The sequence below is a fragment of the Haliotis rufescens genome, unplaced genomic scaffold (genome assembly GCF_023055435.1).
Source record: "Haliotis rufescens isolate VD_foot unplaced genomic scaffold, xgHalRufe1.0.p SCAF_2, whole genome shotgun sequence".
In the NCBI taxonomy this organism is placed as follows: domain Eukaryota; kingdom Metazoa; phylum Mollusca; class Gastropoda; order Lepetellida; family Haliotidae; genus Haliotis; species Haliotis rufescens.
The window spans coordinates 24330635-24349195 of record NW_025963890.1 but is presented as its reverse complement, the minus strand read 5'-3'; the positions used below and the strand labels follow the sequence as shown (position 1 = coordinate 24349195).

Sequence of the window (18561 nt, the reverse complement as noted above, 5' to 3'; positions counted from 1 at the left end):
GAGTGATGGGGCAGAAGATTCAGTGATTGAGTGAAATGATTATGTGAGGGTGGAATGATTGAGTGATGGGGCAGAAGGATTCAGCGGTGGCATGAAATGATTATGTGAGGGTGGAATGATTGAGTGATGGGGCAGAAGAATTCAGTGATGGCGTGAAATGATTATCTGAGGGTGGAATGATTGAGTGATGGAGCAGAAGGATTCAGCGATGGAGTGATATGATTATGTGAGGGTTGAAGGATTGAGTAATTGGGCAGAAGGATTCAGTGATGGAGTGAAATGATTATGTGTGGGTGGAATGATTGAGTGATGGGGCAGAAGGATTCAGCAATGGAGTGAAATGATTATGTGAGGGTGGAATGATTGAGTGATGGGCAGAAGGATTCAGCGATGGAGTGAAATAATTATGTGATGGTGGAATGATTGAGTGATGGGACAGAAGGATTCAGCGGTGGCATGAAATGATTATGTGAGGGTGGAATGATTGAGTGATGGGGCAGAAGAATTCAGTGATGGCGTGAAATGATTATCTGAGGGTGGAATGATTGAGTGATGGAGCAGAAGGATTCAGCGATGGAGTGATATGATTATGTGAGGGTTGAAGGATTGAGTAATTGGGCAGAAGGATTCAGTGATGGAGTGAAATGATTATGTGTGGGTGGAATGATTGAGTGATGGGGCAGAAGGATTCAGCAATGGAGTGAAATGATTATGTGAGGGTGGAATGATTGAGTGATGGGCAGAAGGATTCAGCGATGGAGTGAAATAATTATGTGATGGTGGAATGATTGAGTGATGGGACAGAAGGATTCAGTGATGGCGTGAAATGATTTTGTGAGGGTGGAATGATTGAGTGATGGGGCAGAAGGATTCAGCGATGGAGTGAAATGATTATGTGAGGGTGGAATGATTGAGTGATGGGGCAGAAGGATTCAGCGATGGAGTGAAATGATTATGTGAGGGTTGAATGATTGAGTAATTGGGCAGAAGGATTCAGTGATGGAGTGAAATGATTATGTGATGGTGGAATGATTGAGTGATGGGGCAGAAGGATTCAGCAATGGAGTGAAATGATTATGTGAGGGTGGAATGATTGAGTGATGGGGCAGAAGGATTCAGCGATGGAGTGAAATGATTATGTGAGGGTGGAATGATTGAGTGATGGGGCAGAAGGATTCAGTGATGGTGTGAAATGATTATGTGAGGGCGGGATGATTGAGTGATGGGGCAGAAGGATTCAGCGATGGAGTGAAATGATTATGTGATGGTGGAATGATTGAGTGATGGGGCAGAAGGATTCAGTGATGGCATGAAATGATCTAATGATAGACATTATACTCTCTCATGATACGATACATGTTACATACATATTTGATATATACCTAGTGATCGACAACAATGTTAACAATTATATCTATTTTAATGCTGACCTCTTATGTTAAGATGATTCTGAAAGAAGGAGAAGCTGGTTTGGTGTTTCTTGATACCGTATCAGAGAGATTGTTATGTTCATCACAAGCAACCTTGCTTACATAATGTGATAAGACTTATGTTGTGACTTATATAATGCATGCTGTATAAAATGTATGCACACTTCATGTTCTACTTTTGGGTCTGGAAATGTTTGATGTAGCTAAATAATAGTCATTGCATAACAAGTACAAACTTAAAATTTGAAAAGTATAGTCAATTTTCAAACCATTAATGTTTCTGATTCTGACACCTATGATCATATATTGGTAAGTAATTTCATGGTTACATGATATGCAACAACACACCATGAATGGTGTATGCATAATACCAAGCAATTCTGTAGCAAGCTAATAAAATACTATTGCTTTTGCTTTTTTATCCCATTTCTTTTGCACAGTACCTTAAGCATATTATTTTCACCTCAGCCGAGCAGAGTCTAGGTTTTCAACAGGTTCTGAATCTCCCATCTCACAGGGGCTCCGTTGTAAGTTAAATGAAGTTGTTTGTTTCTATCAAAATTATAAATTTTCAGAGACTAAGTATTTAGTCTACCCATTTCCCAACATTGTGGTCTTCAGATGATATAGTGTTCAATGATATTGTTGTATTCCAAAGGGATACCAGCGGCTTTGAACTGACAAGATATTTCTGACATTGAAGCTTGTTTTCCACAAATGCTATGTTGTTGTACCAGTACCAGGTTAAACGTCGCGTTCAAGATTATTGCGTGTGTGTGTGTGTGTGTGTGTGTGTGTGTGTGTGTGTGTGTGGAGTAATGCTGCTTTTATAGTGCTAGCCCACTGAGATACCCAACTCAGACACAGTTTACTGACTCCAAGTTGACCAGTCCTTGTCAGGGAAACGACAACTACCAACATTTCATGTTGGCTGGGGATCGACCCACCAACCTTCCACTCTCCGGGCAGACGCTGTATCCACTAGACCACGGAGGCAGTGCAGTGGTAGAGAAGGAAGTGGTTATTACTTGTGTTGTAGATTTTGTATTGTTGACCTTTAGTCAGTTTGCTGCTGAAATGAACAACCAAAATATTACCACTGTGTAGAAACTCATAGCTATAGGCATTTTATTGTGACTTGAAAAACCTCTGATCACAAATCAAAATTGAGTCATTGTAGAAAGAATATTTGTTAAATCATGAATGCCTTTGAAACCAAAGGAGCTAGTTGAGATTTCATCAAATGAAGACCAACACAGATCTAAGATACAACCATGTTTTATTGAAGCTACCAGTATCAACATCCTCTATTGAGGCTGCACACGACATGCAACATTGTCTGACTCAACAGAAACCTACTTTTCTTCAATACTGAAACAGGTCTTTTTTGTCTCAAAGTTGATGCAGCTCGGCTTTGTATAAACTCTAAAATTATATTCCTTGTGTAAACAGCACTGGCAGATGAAGACATTAAGTACAAGGACTGCACATTTCTTCAGGCACCATCATGTGTCAACCTGCGTGGTGTTCACTTCAAGACTTCCATAATGTGCACTCCCTTCTTAAAATCCTCTGAACTAGCCAATAAACTGTATGTCCAAGATTTTATAACAATCACGTGTTTAACTTTGACTTTATTGAATCTTTTCTTTGTCAGTGGAATCCAGGGTAACTGATAACGTGTCATTTAATATGATCATCATAATGTTTCGTCATCAGCTTCTTTTCTTCTTCTCTTAACAACTGATTAATTCATTCTATATGACTCTGACATTAAGAACTGGAAAATAGCCTGTAGATGACCATGACAATAGCCTGTAGATGACCATGAAAGTAACGTCAAATGACACTTGTAATTAGATCACTGACTTTTTTTTAAGACTATCCCAATTTAGTTCCTTTCTCATCTTGAAGAACAATTAAATTTTGAACAGTTAATGATCTGATTGCCTGATCCTGTCTGTATTTTGGCTCCTCTGGTCTGCATCAGACATGCTGCATCAATATCTTACGACATTGATTGCCACACAATCACTGCTTACATCTCAGACACTCTATAGATTCATAGCTCACCTGCATCAAGCGGACTAATCTAATGACTTGTCCTATATTCTATATACTTGGAGAAAAAGTTAGCTGTACTCATATGGCTTGAACACCAATGTGATGATGACATGGCCACTCACCCTGGTCCCCTGAACGTGCTTATGTGATGATGACATGGCCACTCCTCCTGGTCCCCTGAAGGTGCCAATGTGCATGATGATGTGGCCACTATCCTGGTCCCCTGAAGGTGCTTATGTGATGATAATATGGCCACTCCTCCTGGTCCCCTGAAGGTGCTTATGTGATGATGACATGGCCACTCCCCCTGTCCCCTGAAGGTGCTTATATGATGATGACATGGCCACTCCCCCTGTCCCCTGAACGTGCTTATTTGATGATGACATGGCCACTCCCCCTCTCCCCAGAATGTGCTTATGTGATGATGACATGGCCGCTCCCCCTGGTCCCCTGAAGGTGCTTATGTGATGATGACATGGCCACTCCCCCTGTCCCCTGAAGGTGCTTATATGATAATGACATGGCCACTCCCCCTGTCCCCTGAACGTGCTTATTTGATGATGACATGGCCACTCCCCCTCTCCCCAGAATGTGCTTATGTGATGATGACATGGCCGCTCCCCCTGGTCCCCTGAAGGTGCTTATGTGATGATGATATGGCCACTCCCCCTGTCCCCTGAAGGTGCCAATGTGCATGATGACATGGCCACTCCCCCTGGTTCCCTGAAGGTGCTTATGTGATGATCACATGGCCACGCCTCCTGGTCCCCTGAAGGTGCCAATGTGCATGATGACATGGCCGCTCCCCCTGGTCCCCTGAAGGTGCTTATGTGATGATGACATGGCCACGCCTCCTGGTTCCCTGAAGGTGCCAATGTGCATGATGACATGACATGAGGGAATAATGATGTGATGATGGAGCAGGGTGTAAGTGTGAGATATGTGTGTCTGGAGCAGGGTGTACTGTGAGATATGTGTGTCTGGAGCAGGGTGTACTGTGAGATATGTGTGTCTGGACCAGGGTGTACTGTGAGATATGTGTGTCTGGAGCAGGGTGTACTGTGAGATATGTGTCTGGAGCAGGGTGTACTGTGAGATATGTGTCTGGAGCAGGGTGTACTGTAAGATATGTGTGTCTGGAGCAGGGTGTACTGTGAGATATGTGTGTCTGGAGCAGGGTGTACTGTGAGATATGTGTGTCTGGAGCAGGGTGTACTGTGAGATATGTGTGTCTGGAGCAGGGTGTACTGTGAGATATGTGTGTCTGGAGCAGGGTGTACTGTGAGATATGTGTGTCTGGAGCAGGGTATACTGTGAGATATGTATCTGGAGCAGGGTGTACTGTGAGATATGTGTGTCTGAAGCAGGGTGTACTGTGAGATATGTGTGTCTGGAGCAGGGTGTACTGTGAGATACGTGTGTCTGGAGCAGGGTGTACTGTGAGATATACTTGTATATACATATATACACTATCTGTCTAACCTCAGGACATAACACTGTATATAATAGACACCTGTCTATAGTGTATATTTGTGATTCTCCCCTTGTTCTGGACGTCTGTACAGTATAGATCATACCTGTACATATATACACTGTCTGTCTAACCTCAGGACATAACACTGTATATAATAGACACCTGTCTATAGTGTATATTTGTGATTCTCCCCTTGTTCTGGACGTCTGTACAGTATAGATCATACCTGTACATATATACACTGTCTGTCTAACCTCAGGACATAACACTGTATATAATAGACACCTGTCTATAGTGTATATTTGTGATTCTCCCCTTGTTCTGGACGTCTGTACAGTATAGATCATACCTGTACATATATACACTGTCTGTCTAGCCTCAGGACATAACACTGTATATAATAGACACCTGTCTATAGTGTATATTTGTGATTCTCCCCTTGTTCAAGACATCTGTACAGTATAGATCATACCTGTACATATATACACTGTCTGTCTAGCCTCAGGACATAACACTGTATATAATAGACACCTGTCTATAGTGTATATTTGTGATTCTCCCCTTGTTCTGGACGTCTGTACAGTATAGATCATACCTGTACATATATACACTGTCTGTCTAGCCTCAGGACATAACACTGTATATAATAGACACCTGTCTATAGTGTATATTTGTGATTCTCCCCTTGTTCAAGACATCTGTACAGTATAGATCATACCTGTACATATATACACTGTCTGTCAGCCAAGGCTGCAAAGAGGTATGTCAGAGGTTGTAGTTTCAGGCATTATGCACAACAGTCGTTGTGTACCGACGTGCATGGGGATCTAGATATGCTGTCTCCCACTTGTCAGGAGTAACAACTCAGCTAATAAGGACGTGTTTGTGTAGTCGGCAGTGCATGCAGCTGTCACATGGAGTTGTTGACTAACACACCCCACTGTTCTTGGACGCCATGCAGTGAGGGGACATGACTGGGGGGACTACATTATGTGTGCTCAGCTGTTAAAAACCAAATGAAAAAACCAATTTGCTTTATGTGTAAACAAGGGGAGGGATATGCAAAAGTGATCACGATTCCTGTTACTGTTACAAATTCATTATTGATTTAACACTTTTATGATCAAATTAGAATATTTCATCTCATAAGATATGATATTGTAATAGTTTTTAAGAATATTGGAAGATACCATATTTCTCTTAGAAAGTCTGATGCTGACATGGTGTTAGAGACTGTCCCAAACACACTGTGCAATGTCATATAGAGACTATCCCAAGCACACTGTACAGTGTCATATAGAGACTGTCCCAAACACACAGTGTCTCTATATGACACTGTACAGTGTGTTGGAAACAGTCTCTATATGACACTGTACAGTGTGTTTGGGATAGTCTCTATATGACACTGTACAGTGTGTTTGGGACAGTCTCTATATGACAATATACAGTGTGTTTGGGACAGTCTCTATATGACAAGTGTGTTTGGGACAGTCTCTATATGACAAGTGTTTTTGGGATAGTCTCTATATGACACTGTACTGTGTGTTTGGGACAGTCTCTATATGACACTGTACTGTGTGTTTGGGACAGTCTTTATATGACACTGTATTGTGTGTTTGGGACAGTCTCTATATGACACTATACAGTGTGTTTGGGACAGTCTCTATATGACACTGTACAGTGTGTTTGGGACAGTCTCTATATGACAAGTGTGTTTGGGACAGTCTCTATATGACACTGTACTGTGTGTTTGGGACAGTCTTTATATGACACTGTATTGTGTGTTTGGGACAGTCTCTATATGACACTGTACAGTGTGTTTGGGACAGTCTCTATATGACAAGTGTGTTTGGGACAGTCTGTATATGACACCGTACTGTGTGTTTGGGACAGTCTCTATATGACACTCTACAGTGTGTTTGGGACAGTCTGTATATGACACTATACAGTGTGTTTGGGACAGACTCTATATGACACTATAAACTGTTTGGGACATGAAACGTTAACAAACAACAACGTCATTACTTGAGAGGTTTCAGGGCTACTTCTTGCCCTGTCATCAGGTTACTACTGGGTGAACTAAGAACAGAGTTAATACATATACATGCTGATAGGTTTGCACAAGGTAGGATTAATGTACAAAGAAAGTGACATAACAATGAGATTAATGGCAGAGAAGCCAATTGTGTGGCAGTGAAAACAGCTAGTGTGATGGCGCCGGGTGTTATGACAAAGATCTGACCAGGGTGACAATGTAACAACTTTACATTCAAGCTACCAACACCCTTTCATACAGGGACGGTGGGGTAGCCTCGTGGTCAAGTGTCCCCTCGTCATACTGAAGACCTGGGTTTGAATCCCCACATTGGTACCTTGTGTGAAGCCCATTCATGGTGTCCCCGACTGTGGTATTGCTGGAATATTGCAAAAAGTGGTATAAAACCATTCTCACTCCTAAGTACAGAGTATGTTTAAATAAGTGTGGACACTGATTTTATCACAGCAATTATGAAATACTAAATACAGTCGAACCTTGTGTAAAACTCATGGGGACCATGAAAAATGTTATCCGTGGTTCAAGACATCAGGGGAATGTAAGGCTTAATTTGGATACATGGGTCTCCCAAATGAGTTTGAGACAACCAGGATTTCGACACAACAAGGTTCAACTGTATGTTTTTTCAAGGAATAATGTTACCAATATTTTGACTACTTGTAACCTGTCCAGAAAGGTATCTGAGTACATATCAAGTCTACAAAACAGTATTGTATGAGTATCTCTAACAAGCTCTGCCCATACCAATATAGGTGGACGTACCCTAATGGACAATCAATAATAGGATTTGTCAAATCCAAAAAGCTATTTCCTCATTGAAGAGATAAGCTGTGGTATAAACTCTGATAGCATTTATTACCTAGCCTTATCCTACTGTCTGTGTGTGTCAGTGTGTTGTAAGGGTACCCCCCCTCCAGTCAGGCAGTACAGCTACCCTGCCAGCGGCCAGTCTGTCAGTGTGTGTGTGTGGAGAGAAACACTCTCTTGAAGTTATTACTAGTGAGGACAATACACCTGAACAGATCCATAATCGCTGCCTGGCCACTGGAGTAAATGCCTTGCAAAGCATGATGGGAAGAAAGTGAGAGTTGCCAACATGGTGATACCAGTGGAAGTTTAACTGTTTGGAAGTACTTGGATCTACACGATATGGCCACCTTTAAACAATGGGGGAGAACGCTGGTGAGATCATGTGTATTTTCTGCTGTTGTCAGTGTGTTGGTTGTCACTACCCACTCTGACTGTATGGTTTGCTAAAGTAATCACATTAGTATATGTGTGATTTTAACGTTGACTGCTAGATAGTTGCTAGGGTTGAGCTCTTTAAACTCTGCTTACAGCTTGTGAGGGTCCTCGCAGGGTCACTTCAGTTGAATGTACTTACATGGAACATGGACTACAAATAAGTTTATTATTGTTTTTCTCCTTTCAGAATGTCAAATATTGGTGTCTGTTACTGATGTTTCCTTTCGATATGCATCTTCTGTGTGTAGCCTTTTTCTATTGTTGCCTGTATGCAGGGATAAAGTTAACATCACGTGTTTCTGGATTTTTCATCAATGAAATCAAATATATATCCCAAATGTATGTGTTATTTGATTACCCTCTCTTATACTCTCCCTCTCGTCATCCCACTTACTGTGACAACAGTCAGATGCCAATACTTCATAGTTTGGCCACTCTTTATGGAGGTGTAAAAACATATGTCTGTCTGTTAACAAATGTTACATTTGGCATAACACTTTCTTAGTAAAATACAAATTCTAGTACTTTTTGGGTCCAGTCCCATCTGGGATTCAAACCCACACTCTCAGAGTGAGGCACCTAATCACCAGCACACAAAGTCAACGACAAAATCAGTAACAGACAGAAATCTTTGACATTCTGAAAGGAGAAAAACAGTGCTGGCGACTAGGTGCCTAACTCTGAGAGTGTGGGTTTGAATCCTGGATGGGGCTCAACCCATAAAAGCCCAAGCAGATATGCAACTTAAATTTGTGCCATAAGGCACTGGTTACAACGTTTCATTTTGGGTTAACCTGCTCTCATGTTATGGCCTGGGTCAAATAGCTCCCCTCAGTACATGCTTATCATACTGCCCAGGGTTACGAGACTGATCTACTAAATTTTAGTGTTGGGTTTACAGACAAACTTGCACCACACATAATATGAGACATGTGCTATACCTTCCAGACTAACATCTAGTCTCTGAAAATATTTTACAGAAAAACAGTTGTTAATTTATCTTAATAACGTATAATAAATTGGAGCCCAGAAACTCACTTTTTCAAACACTGCAGTAATCTAGACTTGCCAACTATCATAGACTTGCACATGCTATTTTGGATATATTTGTTTAAGGGTTGTATGACAAGCTAATTACCTTCCGACATGAGCCAAAACCCTTACAGTCAAAAATGCACAATGTTATCGAGAACAACTAGACAAACCCCATTTTTTTCCAAAACCCACCAAAGTTATGTCTGAACACGTTTTTTTCTGTGCAGTCACCCACACTTCCCCTCACGCCAAATGAGGGATACACATTTAACAAAATAGGGTCTTCACAAGACCCTATATCCAGCACAGTGACACACCAGTGTTGGCAACAAGCACTGACACAAGACCCTATCTTCATCACAGTGACACACCAGTGTTGGCAACAAGCACTGACACAAGACCCTATCACCAGCACAGTCAGCTAAGATTGTGGGAAGTGTAGGGATATACACCATTTGATATTCCAAGATGGACAGATATCAGTATCAAGAAGCGGTTCAGTATACATATACATGCAAAATATCAGAAAACAAATCAATGGCATCTGTTAACACAATACTGCATCATCAGCAAATCTGTTCTCAGAATAGTATAAGAAGATGAACAGCTGTATTGTATTCACATTAGGGCTAGTCTGTCAAACACCATCGCCCTGGTAATTTCTATCTGTCGTCTCACTGTAATAGCCAGAGGAACTCTAATCTTAATCACTCAACTCTACTTTCATGGGTGAATAATTATGAAAGGTGAGTATGTGCGTTGTCTAGCAGTGTGGTGTCAGGCAAATCACTATATATCTGTAATGCTGGTGGTTCCCATGCTAAGACTTGTCTGTCTTTGTGGTAGGGGCAATAAACATGCAGATATAGCACCTGGGGTATTGACTCCAGTATTGAGTATTCAAGTGTAGTTCCTAACAGTGCCTTTGGTTGAAGGCATTACAAGACACATGTTCCTATATTTTGAATCATTTTGTAATGAACAATATTAATTTTATTTCTGTAATTATGTGTTTTTTCTATGACCCAACATTTATGATTTCTTGATGTATTGATCTGCTAATTGTAATTTTGAAATAACGGGGTAATGAATAAAAAAATTATCCTGTGCACCCAAAATGTCCTTTAATGTTCAGATCAAACACAGATATACTAAGCAATGTGAGGTGATTATATTTGTTTGTTTGTGTGTTGTTTAATGCCACACACAGCAATATTCCAGCTATATGACGGCGGTCTGTAAATAATCGAGTCTGGACCAGACAATCCAGTGATTGACATCATGAGCATCGATCCACTTAATTGAGATACGATGACATGCATCAACCAAGTCAGCGAGCCTGACCACCCGATCGCCTTTTACGGCAAGCATGGGTTGCTGAAGACCTGTTCTACCCCGGATCTTCACGGGTAGAGGTGAATATAAACCTAATGTTTCAGATCACAAATATTATGGCAAACTTCCCACAATCAGCAGTGATAAGGGCATGGTTTTAAATTATTATTATTCTGATGACAGATTTTAGGATTTTCAGGCCAGGTAGTCAGTCTAGTGGTTAAAGTGTTCACCATTAACCCAGGTTTGATTCCCCGCATGGATGCAATGTGTGAAGGCCATTCCTGGTGTCCCCCACCAACATATAGTTAGATTATTGCTGAATGCAGCATAAAACTTCACCCACTCACTCACACTCCAACCCATTCTCCTGTGGTACATGACCAGTCCCTGATGTGATGTGTAGTATCAGTGAATACATGGAGCAGTAGTCGTCTAAGGTGCCGCGATTCGTTGTGCAGAGTTGTATCCCTGGGGCACGCCAAAAACCTATGATTGTGGGTTCGAATCGTGGTTCACCACAATTATGTTTAAAGGTTTGTCAGCACCATACCCATGCTCGTGGGTTTCACCGAAGTGGTAAACGTCTGAGACCTGTATCACTTCGAGCTTTCCTCCCACTTTAAGCTGACATGCTGTGATATAACTGGAATACTATTAAAAGTAGCATTAAACCCAACTCACTCACTTACTCACTCATGGAGCAGTAACCTCCCCAGGGTCCTGACAGACTGCACGACAAGTCCACACAGGCTGGAACTGTAATGGTGTAGTATTCTGATCAAGTGTTTGCATAACATGTATGAGGCAAGCCAACCGTTATGAATGGTACAATCAATACTAATCAATACACAAACATCACTCTTACATTTACCCAGGTAGTGACAGATTTAGAGTAGTCTTCGTTATACTGTTATTAGCATTATTATAATTTCTTGAGAGCTGTTTAACAAGTTTTCATATAGATGGTCTTAACATCAATGTAGTTAAACATATCCATGTTGATTCTCACATTGGTTGGAATGTCTGTAGGGCTCAAGTATATGCAACGCGTTTGTTCAGCTATTATCTGATTGACAGTTATTAATTGTCAAGTTATTTTAACTTTTGTTTTCTTATGTTTGTTTACTAAATTCATAAAAAAAATATCAAGTATATTTTAATTTCGTGATACTGCTTTCATCTCCAGTCTATATTAGCAATATATTTTTTATAATACATTGAAATGAGAGTACAGTGGCTCTGCTGTAATGAATGTTTTATAGACTGAAGATGCATACGATGTAGATTGTAAGAAGGGCCTATTCAGTACTTGAGTACTTTAATCCTATACCATTCACAAGGCTTATACAACTAATCCCAAGTTTTATTTCTGATATCAATGAAGAAGTATCATTGATAAGTACAAGCAAGGCTTGTATTTTCAAGCTCAATTTAACCAGTATGTGGACATGAAGCTGTACACACCTAGGTTTCCCTGTCAGTCCGCTGTCACAGTCCAGGCCTTGCCATCAATCAGGGCCACAATGAGTTGGATACCGACAGCTGAATGTTTGCTAAAGCAGTCTTTATAAGCAATATCGTGTCTTTATCCACTGTGTTGGTAATATATATTGTAGCACTGTAAAGTTAGGTATGTGGCCCATGGCCTAAAATGTCAGCTGATTGAATCCATTCACACTTGTATTGGTATATATTTGTTATGTGGGAATGATTTATAACATAGATGGAGGAGGAATGAACGGTGTGTTGTTTGAGGACACTTGAAATGGCAATGGAGAGAGAGTGAGTGCTGAATACTTGGTGTTTGGTTCTCTTGTGGTGTAAATCACGTACTGCCTCTCGTGTACTGCATCAGCTCCCTGCAGGTGGGGCATGGGTGGCCCAGTCGTCTAAGGTGCTGTAATTCGCTGTGCAAATTTGCATTCCTTTGGCATTTTAGAAAACTATGATTGTGGGTTCGAATCCCCGTTCGTCCCGATTATGTTTCTAGGTTTGTTAGCACCATACCCGTGCTCGTGGGTTTCACCGAAGTGGTAAACTCCTGAGACCTGCATCACTTTGGCCTGTCCTCCGACATCATGCAGACACACCGTGAAAGAACTGCAATACTGTTCAAGGCAGTGTTAAACCCAACTCACTCACTCATTCCTTGCAGGGACTCACCTTGTCCCACCGCTGGTCCAGCAGCTGTTAGCGTCTCCTCATTGGAAACTCATGGACCAAATGATGGTACCAAATTTGTATAAGTGCATCTCATTCATTTTTCTTTCTTTGGACATTGATGCCCCAAAATACTGTGAATGTAAGAACATATTCTAAACACATAAAGCTAAGGAAAAGCTGTTTCACTAGGCCTGAGAAATGTCTCTTTAAGGCCATGGAATAGCAATTGCTAGACTAACATCAAGTCGCTGAAATGAACATATCATACAGAAAAACAAAGTTGTTCAGTTATCTAAATAAAAATATAATAAAAGGGAGACCAGTGACTCTCTTCATATTCAGATACTGATACTGCAGAAATCTAGACTTGCCAAACATTGTAGACTTGCATGGGCTGTATTTGATATATATTTGTATCAGGGTCTGTAAGACAGACTAAGCAATTGCCTCTACCTGATCCATTAATGCCTTATAAAGGCCAGAGAAATCATCTCCTAGTCCAGAGAAGTTCCTTCAGTAGCACATTTACTATCTCAGAAATATACGATGAAAATAATGTATATAGAAAATTAACCTCAATTGACGTAGTTGTGTTTATTTCAAAGTTATGAAAAATATTGATAGATTTACAAGTCATTTCTGACCCCTCCTGACAGACATGTGATCATGTGGTGACCTTTTGAACCTACATGAGAGTATAGAGGACCTTGGACGGAGTGTTATATAATAATGTTTGGCGTGGCCGGGAGAGTGTGTCATGGTGGGGGACCTGTGCACACAGGACCAGGGTGGGAGTCTTTGTTCCTTGCATAAACATACTTAGGAGAGGGGGATATGGCCGAAGTAACCCCTAGTGCTCAGTGTGTGTGTATAGGTTAGTGCCCTCCTCAAGACTGATATAGACTGTCAGTGCTTATAGTGTTACATTGAAGTCAATATCACAAGGAGACAGGGGACGCCAACCAACAGGAACATGATATGATATGTATATCACAAGGAGACAGGGGACGCCAACCAACAGGAACATGATTTGATATGTATATCACTAGGAGACAGGGGACGCCAACAACAGGAACATATTATGATATGTATATCACAAGAAGACAGGGGACACCAACAACAGGAACATGATATGATATGTATATCACAAGGAGACAGGGGACGCCAACCAACAGGAACATGATATGATATGTATATCACAAGGAGACAGGGGACGCCAACAACAGGAACATGATATGATATGTATATCACAAGGAGACAGGGGACGCCAACAACAGGAACATGATATGATATGTATATCACAAGGAGACAGGGGACGCCAACAACAGGAACATGATATGACATGTATATCACAAGGAGACAGGGGACGCCAACAACAGGAACATGATATGATATGTATATCACAAGGAGACAGGGGTCGCCAACAACAGGAACATGATATGATATGTATATCACAAGGAGACAGGGGACGCCAACAACAGGAACATGATATGATATGTATATCACAAGGAGACAGGGGTCGCCAACAACAGGAACATGATATGATATGTATATCACAAGGAGACAGGGGTCGCCAACAACAGGAACATGATATGATATGTGATATATTGCTTTCCTCTCATCCAAATCAACGTTGAAATGCATGGTCATAACACAGAATAACAAGCTGCCAAAACAATGGACACAACACACCCTAGTGTAGTCTGTCACAGACACATCTTCCCGAGGCAAGAGAGTTAACTGACTTTACAAGTCCAGTTTCCACCCTTGCCGAACTAGGCTGGAATTCCTGGGCTCGATCGTAGCGCCACCAGTGGCTATTATGAGTTATGTCCATTCTATATTCTATTCTATATGCCTCTCCTATATGGACCAATCAGATTCCACCTCCCGTATCACATGCATTTGCTTCAAACAAAATGGTGACACCCAGTCAAGACGATCTGATCGACCATCAAGATCTATTTTGTGATAAAACGGTTCTTACTTCGCGAAGTACATCAAATCACATGAGCACCTTGATTAAAAACATGAAAAGATTTGGAAAATATCTGTTGACAACGAGTTGGCGATGCACATGCTTTGCAAATACTGCAATCGACCAAACTCTGCATGACAGTTTATGAACCGGATTTCGATTTCGGTCCGCGATTTTGATTGGACTATGCATAGACTTGTTCGCCCAGCCAAAATGTAACTCCATAATCCCAGCCTAGTTCGGCAAGGGTGGAAACTGGACTTTTATTGTCAGTTAACTCTCTTGCCTCGGGAAGATGTCACAGACCCTGAAACAAATATATCTAATTAGCCCATACAAGTCTAAGTCTTTTTGGCAAGTCTAGACTACTGCAGTATCAGGATTGAAGACAGTCTCTTGGTTCCTTTTTATTATATTTGATAACTATAATTAAAAAAACATATAGATGCATGTGTATTCCGTCTATGTTAGTTAGTTATTAGAATTTAACTTACCGGTAGTCAATCTTTGAATGAAAATGCAGAAGACACATTGTTGTCCAGTAAACTGTATTGTCATAACAATGAAAGATTTCCACATAACTTAGCCCATTATTAATGTTGTTTGTGGGAGCAGCAAGAGTGGGCTGTCCACATTGTGAAGAGGATCTAACCAGGGTCTGTGGCCCCTACAATGTTTGCCATCTGTTTTCTCCTTCACCTGAATCATCTGTGGTCCATGTTGCAGATCAGTGTAGTGTTCCATATTCTATTTGTTTGTTTCAGGAGGACTTTCTGGCAACAGATGACCTGTTTGTGGAGTACTTCAATGCCTACCTATCCCTGCCGGTGAGTAGCCTCCTGGCCCATACACTCTCACTGTCAGTGGGTAGCCTCCTGTCCCATACAGTCTCACTGTCAGTGAGTAGCCTCCTGTCCCATACACTCTCACTGTCAGTGAGTAGCCTCCTGTCCCATACACTCTCACTGTCAGTGAGTAGCCTCCTGTCCCATACACTCTCACTGTCAGTGAGTAGCCTCCTGTCCCATACACTCTCACTGTCAGTGAATAGCCTCCTGTCCCATACACTCTCACTGTCAGTGAGTAGCCTCCTGTCCCATACACTCTCACTGTCAGTGAGAAGCCTCCTGTCCCATACACACTCACTGTCAGTGAGTAGCCTCCTGTCCCATACACTCTCACTGTCAGTGAGTAGCCTCATGTCCCATACACACTCACTGTCAGTGAGAAGCCTCCTGTCCCATACACTCTCACTGTCAGTGAGAAGCCTCCTGTCCCATACACTCTCACTGTCAGTGAGTAGCCTCCTGTCCCATACACTCTCACTGTCAGTGAGTAGCCTCCTGTCCCATACACTCTCACTGTCAGTGAGAAGCCTCCTGTCCCATACACTCTCACTGTCAGTGAGTAGCCTCCTGTCCCATACACTCTCACTGTCAGTGAGTAGCCTCCTGTCCCATACACTCTCACTGTCAGTGAGTAGCCTCCTGTCCAAAACACTCTCACTGTCAGTGAGTAGCCTCCTGTCCCATACACTCTCACTGTCAGTGAGTAGCCTCCTGTCCCATACACTCTCACTGTCAGTGAGAAGCCTCCTGTCCCATACACACTCACTGTCAGTGAGTAGCCTCCTGTCCCATACACTCTCACTGTCAGTGAGAAGCCTCCTGTCCCATACACTCTCACTGTGTGTAGCCAGTCACCCCTACCACATACACTCTCACTGTGTATAGCCAGTCACCCCTACCACATACACTCTCACTGTGAGTAGCCAGTCACCCCTACCACATACACTCTCACTGTGTGTAGCCAGTTACCCCTACCACATACACTCTCACTGTGTGTAGCCAGTTACCCCTACCACATACACTCTCACTGTGTGTAGCCAGTTACCCCTACCACATACACTCTCACTGTGTGTAGCCAGTCACCCCTACCACATACACACTCACTGTGAGAAGCCAGTTACCCCTACCACATACACTCTCACTGTGTGTAGCCAGTCACCCCTACCACATACACTCTCACTGTGTGTAGCCAGTCACCCCTACCACATACACTCTCGCTGTAAGTAGCCAGTCACCCCTACCACATACACTCTCACTGTGAGTAGCCAGTCACCCCTACCACATACACTCTCACTGTGTGTAGCCAGTCACCCCTACCACATACACTCTCACTGTGTGTAGCCAGTCACCCCTACCACATACACTCTCACTGTGAGAAGCCAGTCACCCCTACCACATACACTCTCACTGTGTGTAGCCAGTCACCCCTGCCCCATACACTCTCACTGTGTGTAGCCAGTCACTCCTACCACATACACTCTCACTGTGAGTAGCCAGTCACCCCTACCACATACACTCTCACTGTGTGTAGCCAGTTACCCCTACCACATACACTCTCACTGTGAGAAGCCAGTCACCCCTACCACATACACTCTCACTGTGTGTAGCCAGTCACTCCTACCACATACACTCTCACTGTGAGTAGCCAGTCACCCCTACCACATACACTCTCACTGTGAGAAGCCAGTCACCCCTACCACATACACTCTCACTGTGTGTAGCCAGTCACCCCTACCACATACACACTCACTGTGTGTAGCCAGTCACCCCTACCACATACACTCTCACTGTGAGAAGCCAGTCACCCCTACCACATACACTCTCACTGTGTGTAGCCAGTCACCCCTACCACATACACTCTCACTGTGTGTAGCCAGTCACCCCTACCACATACACTCTCACTGTGAGAAGCCAGTCACCCCTACCACATACACTCTCACTGTGAGTAGCCAGTCACCCCTACCACATACACTCTCACTGTGTGTAGCCAGTTACCCCTACCACATACACTCTCACTGTGTGTAGCCAGTCACCCCTACCACATACACTCTCACTGTGTGTAGCCAGTTACCCCTACCACATACACTCTCACTGTGTGTAGCCAGTCACCCCTACCACATACACTCTTACTGTGTGTAGCCAGTCACCCCTACCACATACACTCTCACTGTGTGTAGCCAGTCACCCCTACCACATACACTCTCACTGTGTGTAGCCAGTCACCCCTACCACATACACTCTCACTGTGTGTAGCCAGTCACCCCTACCACATACACTCTCACTGTGAGAAGCCAGTCACCCCTACCACATACACACTCACTGTGTGTAGCCAGTCACCCCTGCCCCATACACTCTCACTGTGTGTAGCCAGTCACTCCTACCACATACACTCTCACTGTGAGTAGCCAGTCACCCCTACCACATACACTCTCACTGTGAGAAGCCAGTCACCCCTACCACATACACTTTCACTGTGAGAAGCCAGTCACCCCTACCACATACACTCTCACTGTGTGTAGCCAGTCACCCCTACCACATACACTCTCACTGTGTGTAGCCAGTTACCCCTACCACATACACTCTCACTGTGAGAAGCCAGTCACCCCTACCACATACACTCTCACTGTGTGTAGCCAGTTACCCCTACCACATACACTCTCACTGTGTGTAGCCAGTCACCCCTACCACATACACTCTCACTGTGTGTAGCCAGTTACCCCTACCACATACACTCTCACTGTGAGAAGCCAGTCACCCCTACCACATACACTCTCACTGTGTGTAGCCAGTCACCCCTACCACATACACTCTCACTGTGTGTAGCCAGTCACCCCTACCACATACACTCTCACTGTGTGTAGCCACTCACCCTACAACATACACTCTCACTGTGAGTAGCCAGTCACCCCTACCACATACACTCTCACTGT

General features: G+C 42.8%; 1 protein-coding gene across 5 annotated transcripts in view; it reads left to right on the top strand.

Moving 5' to 3' along the window:
- LOC124146186 (regulator of G-protein signaling 22-like) overlaps nt 1-18561 on the top strand; it is a 135949-nt gene that overhangs the window by 39937 nt on the left and 77451 nt on the right. For 4 of the 5 annotated variants that reach the window (XM_046516352.2, XM_046516349.2, XM_046516350.2 and 1 more), the window contains exon 3: nt 15548-15610. In XM_046516352.2, coding sequence (XP_046372308.2) covers nt 15548-15610 — 63 coding nt within the window. Of the gene's footprint in view, nt 1-7915; nt 8207-15547; nt 15611-18561 lie in introns of those variants that run through there. The other variant, XM_046516351.2, reaches the window with a different exon arrangement.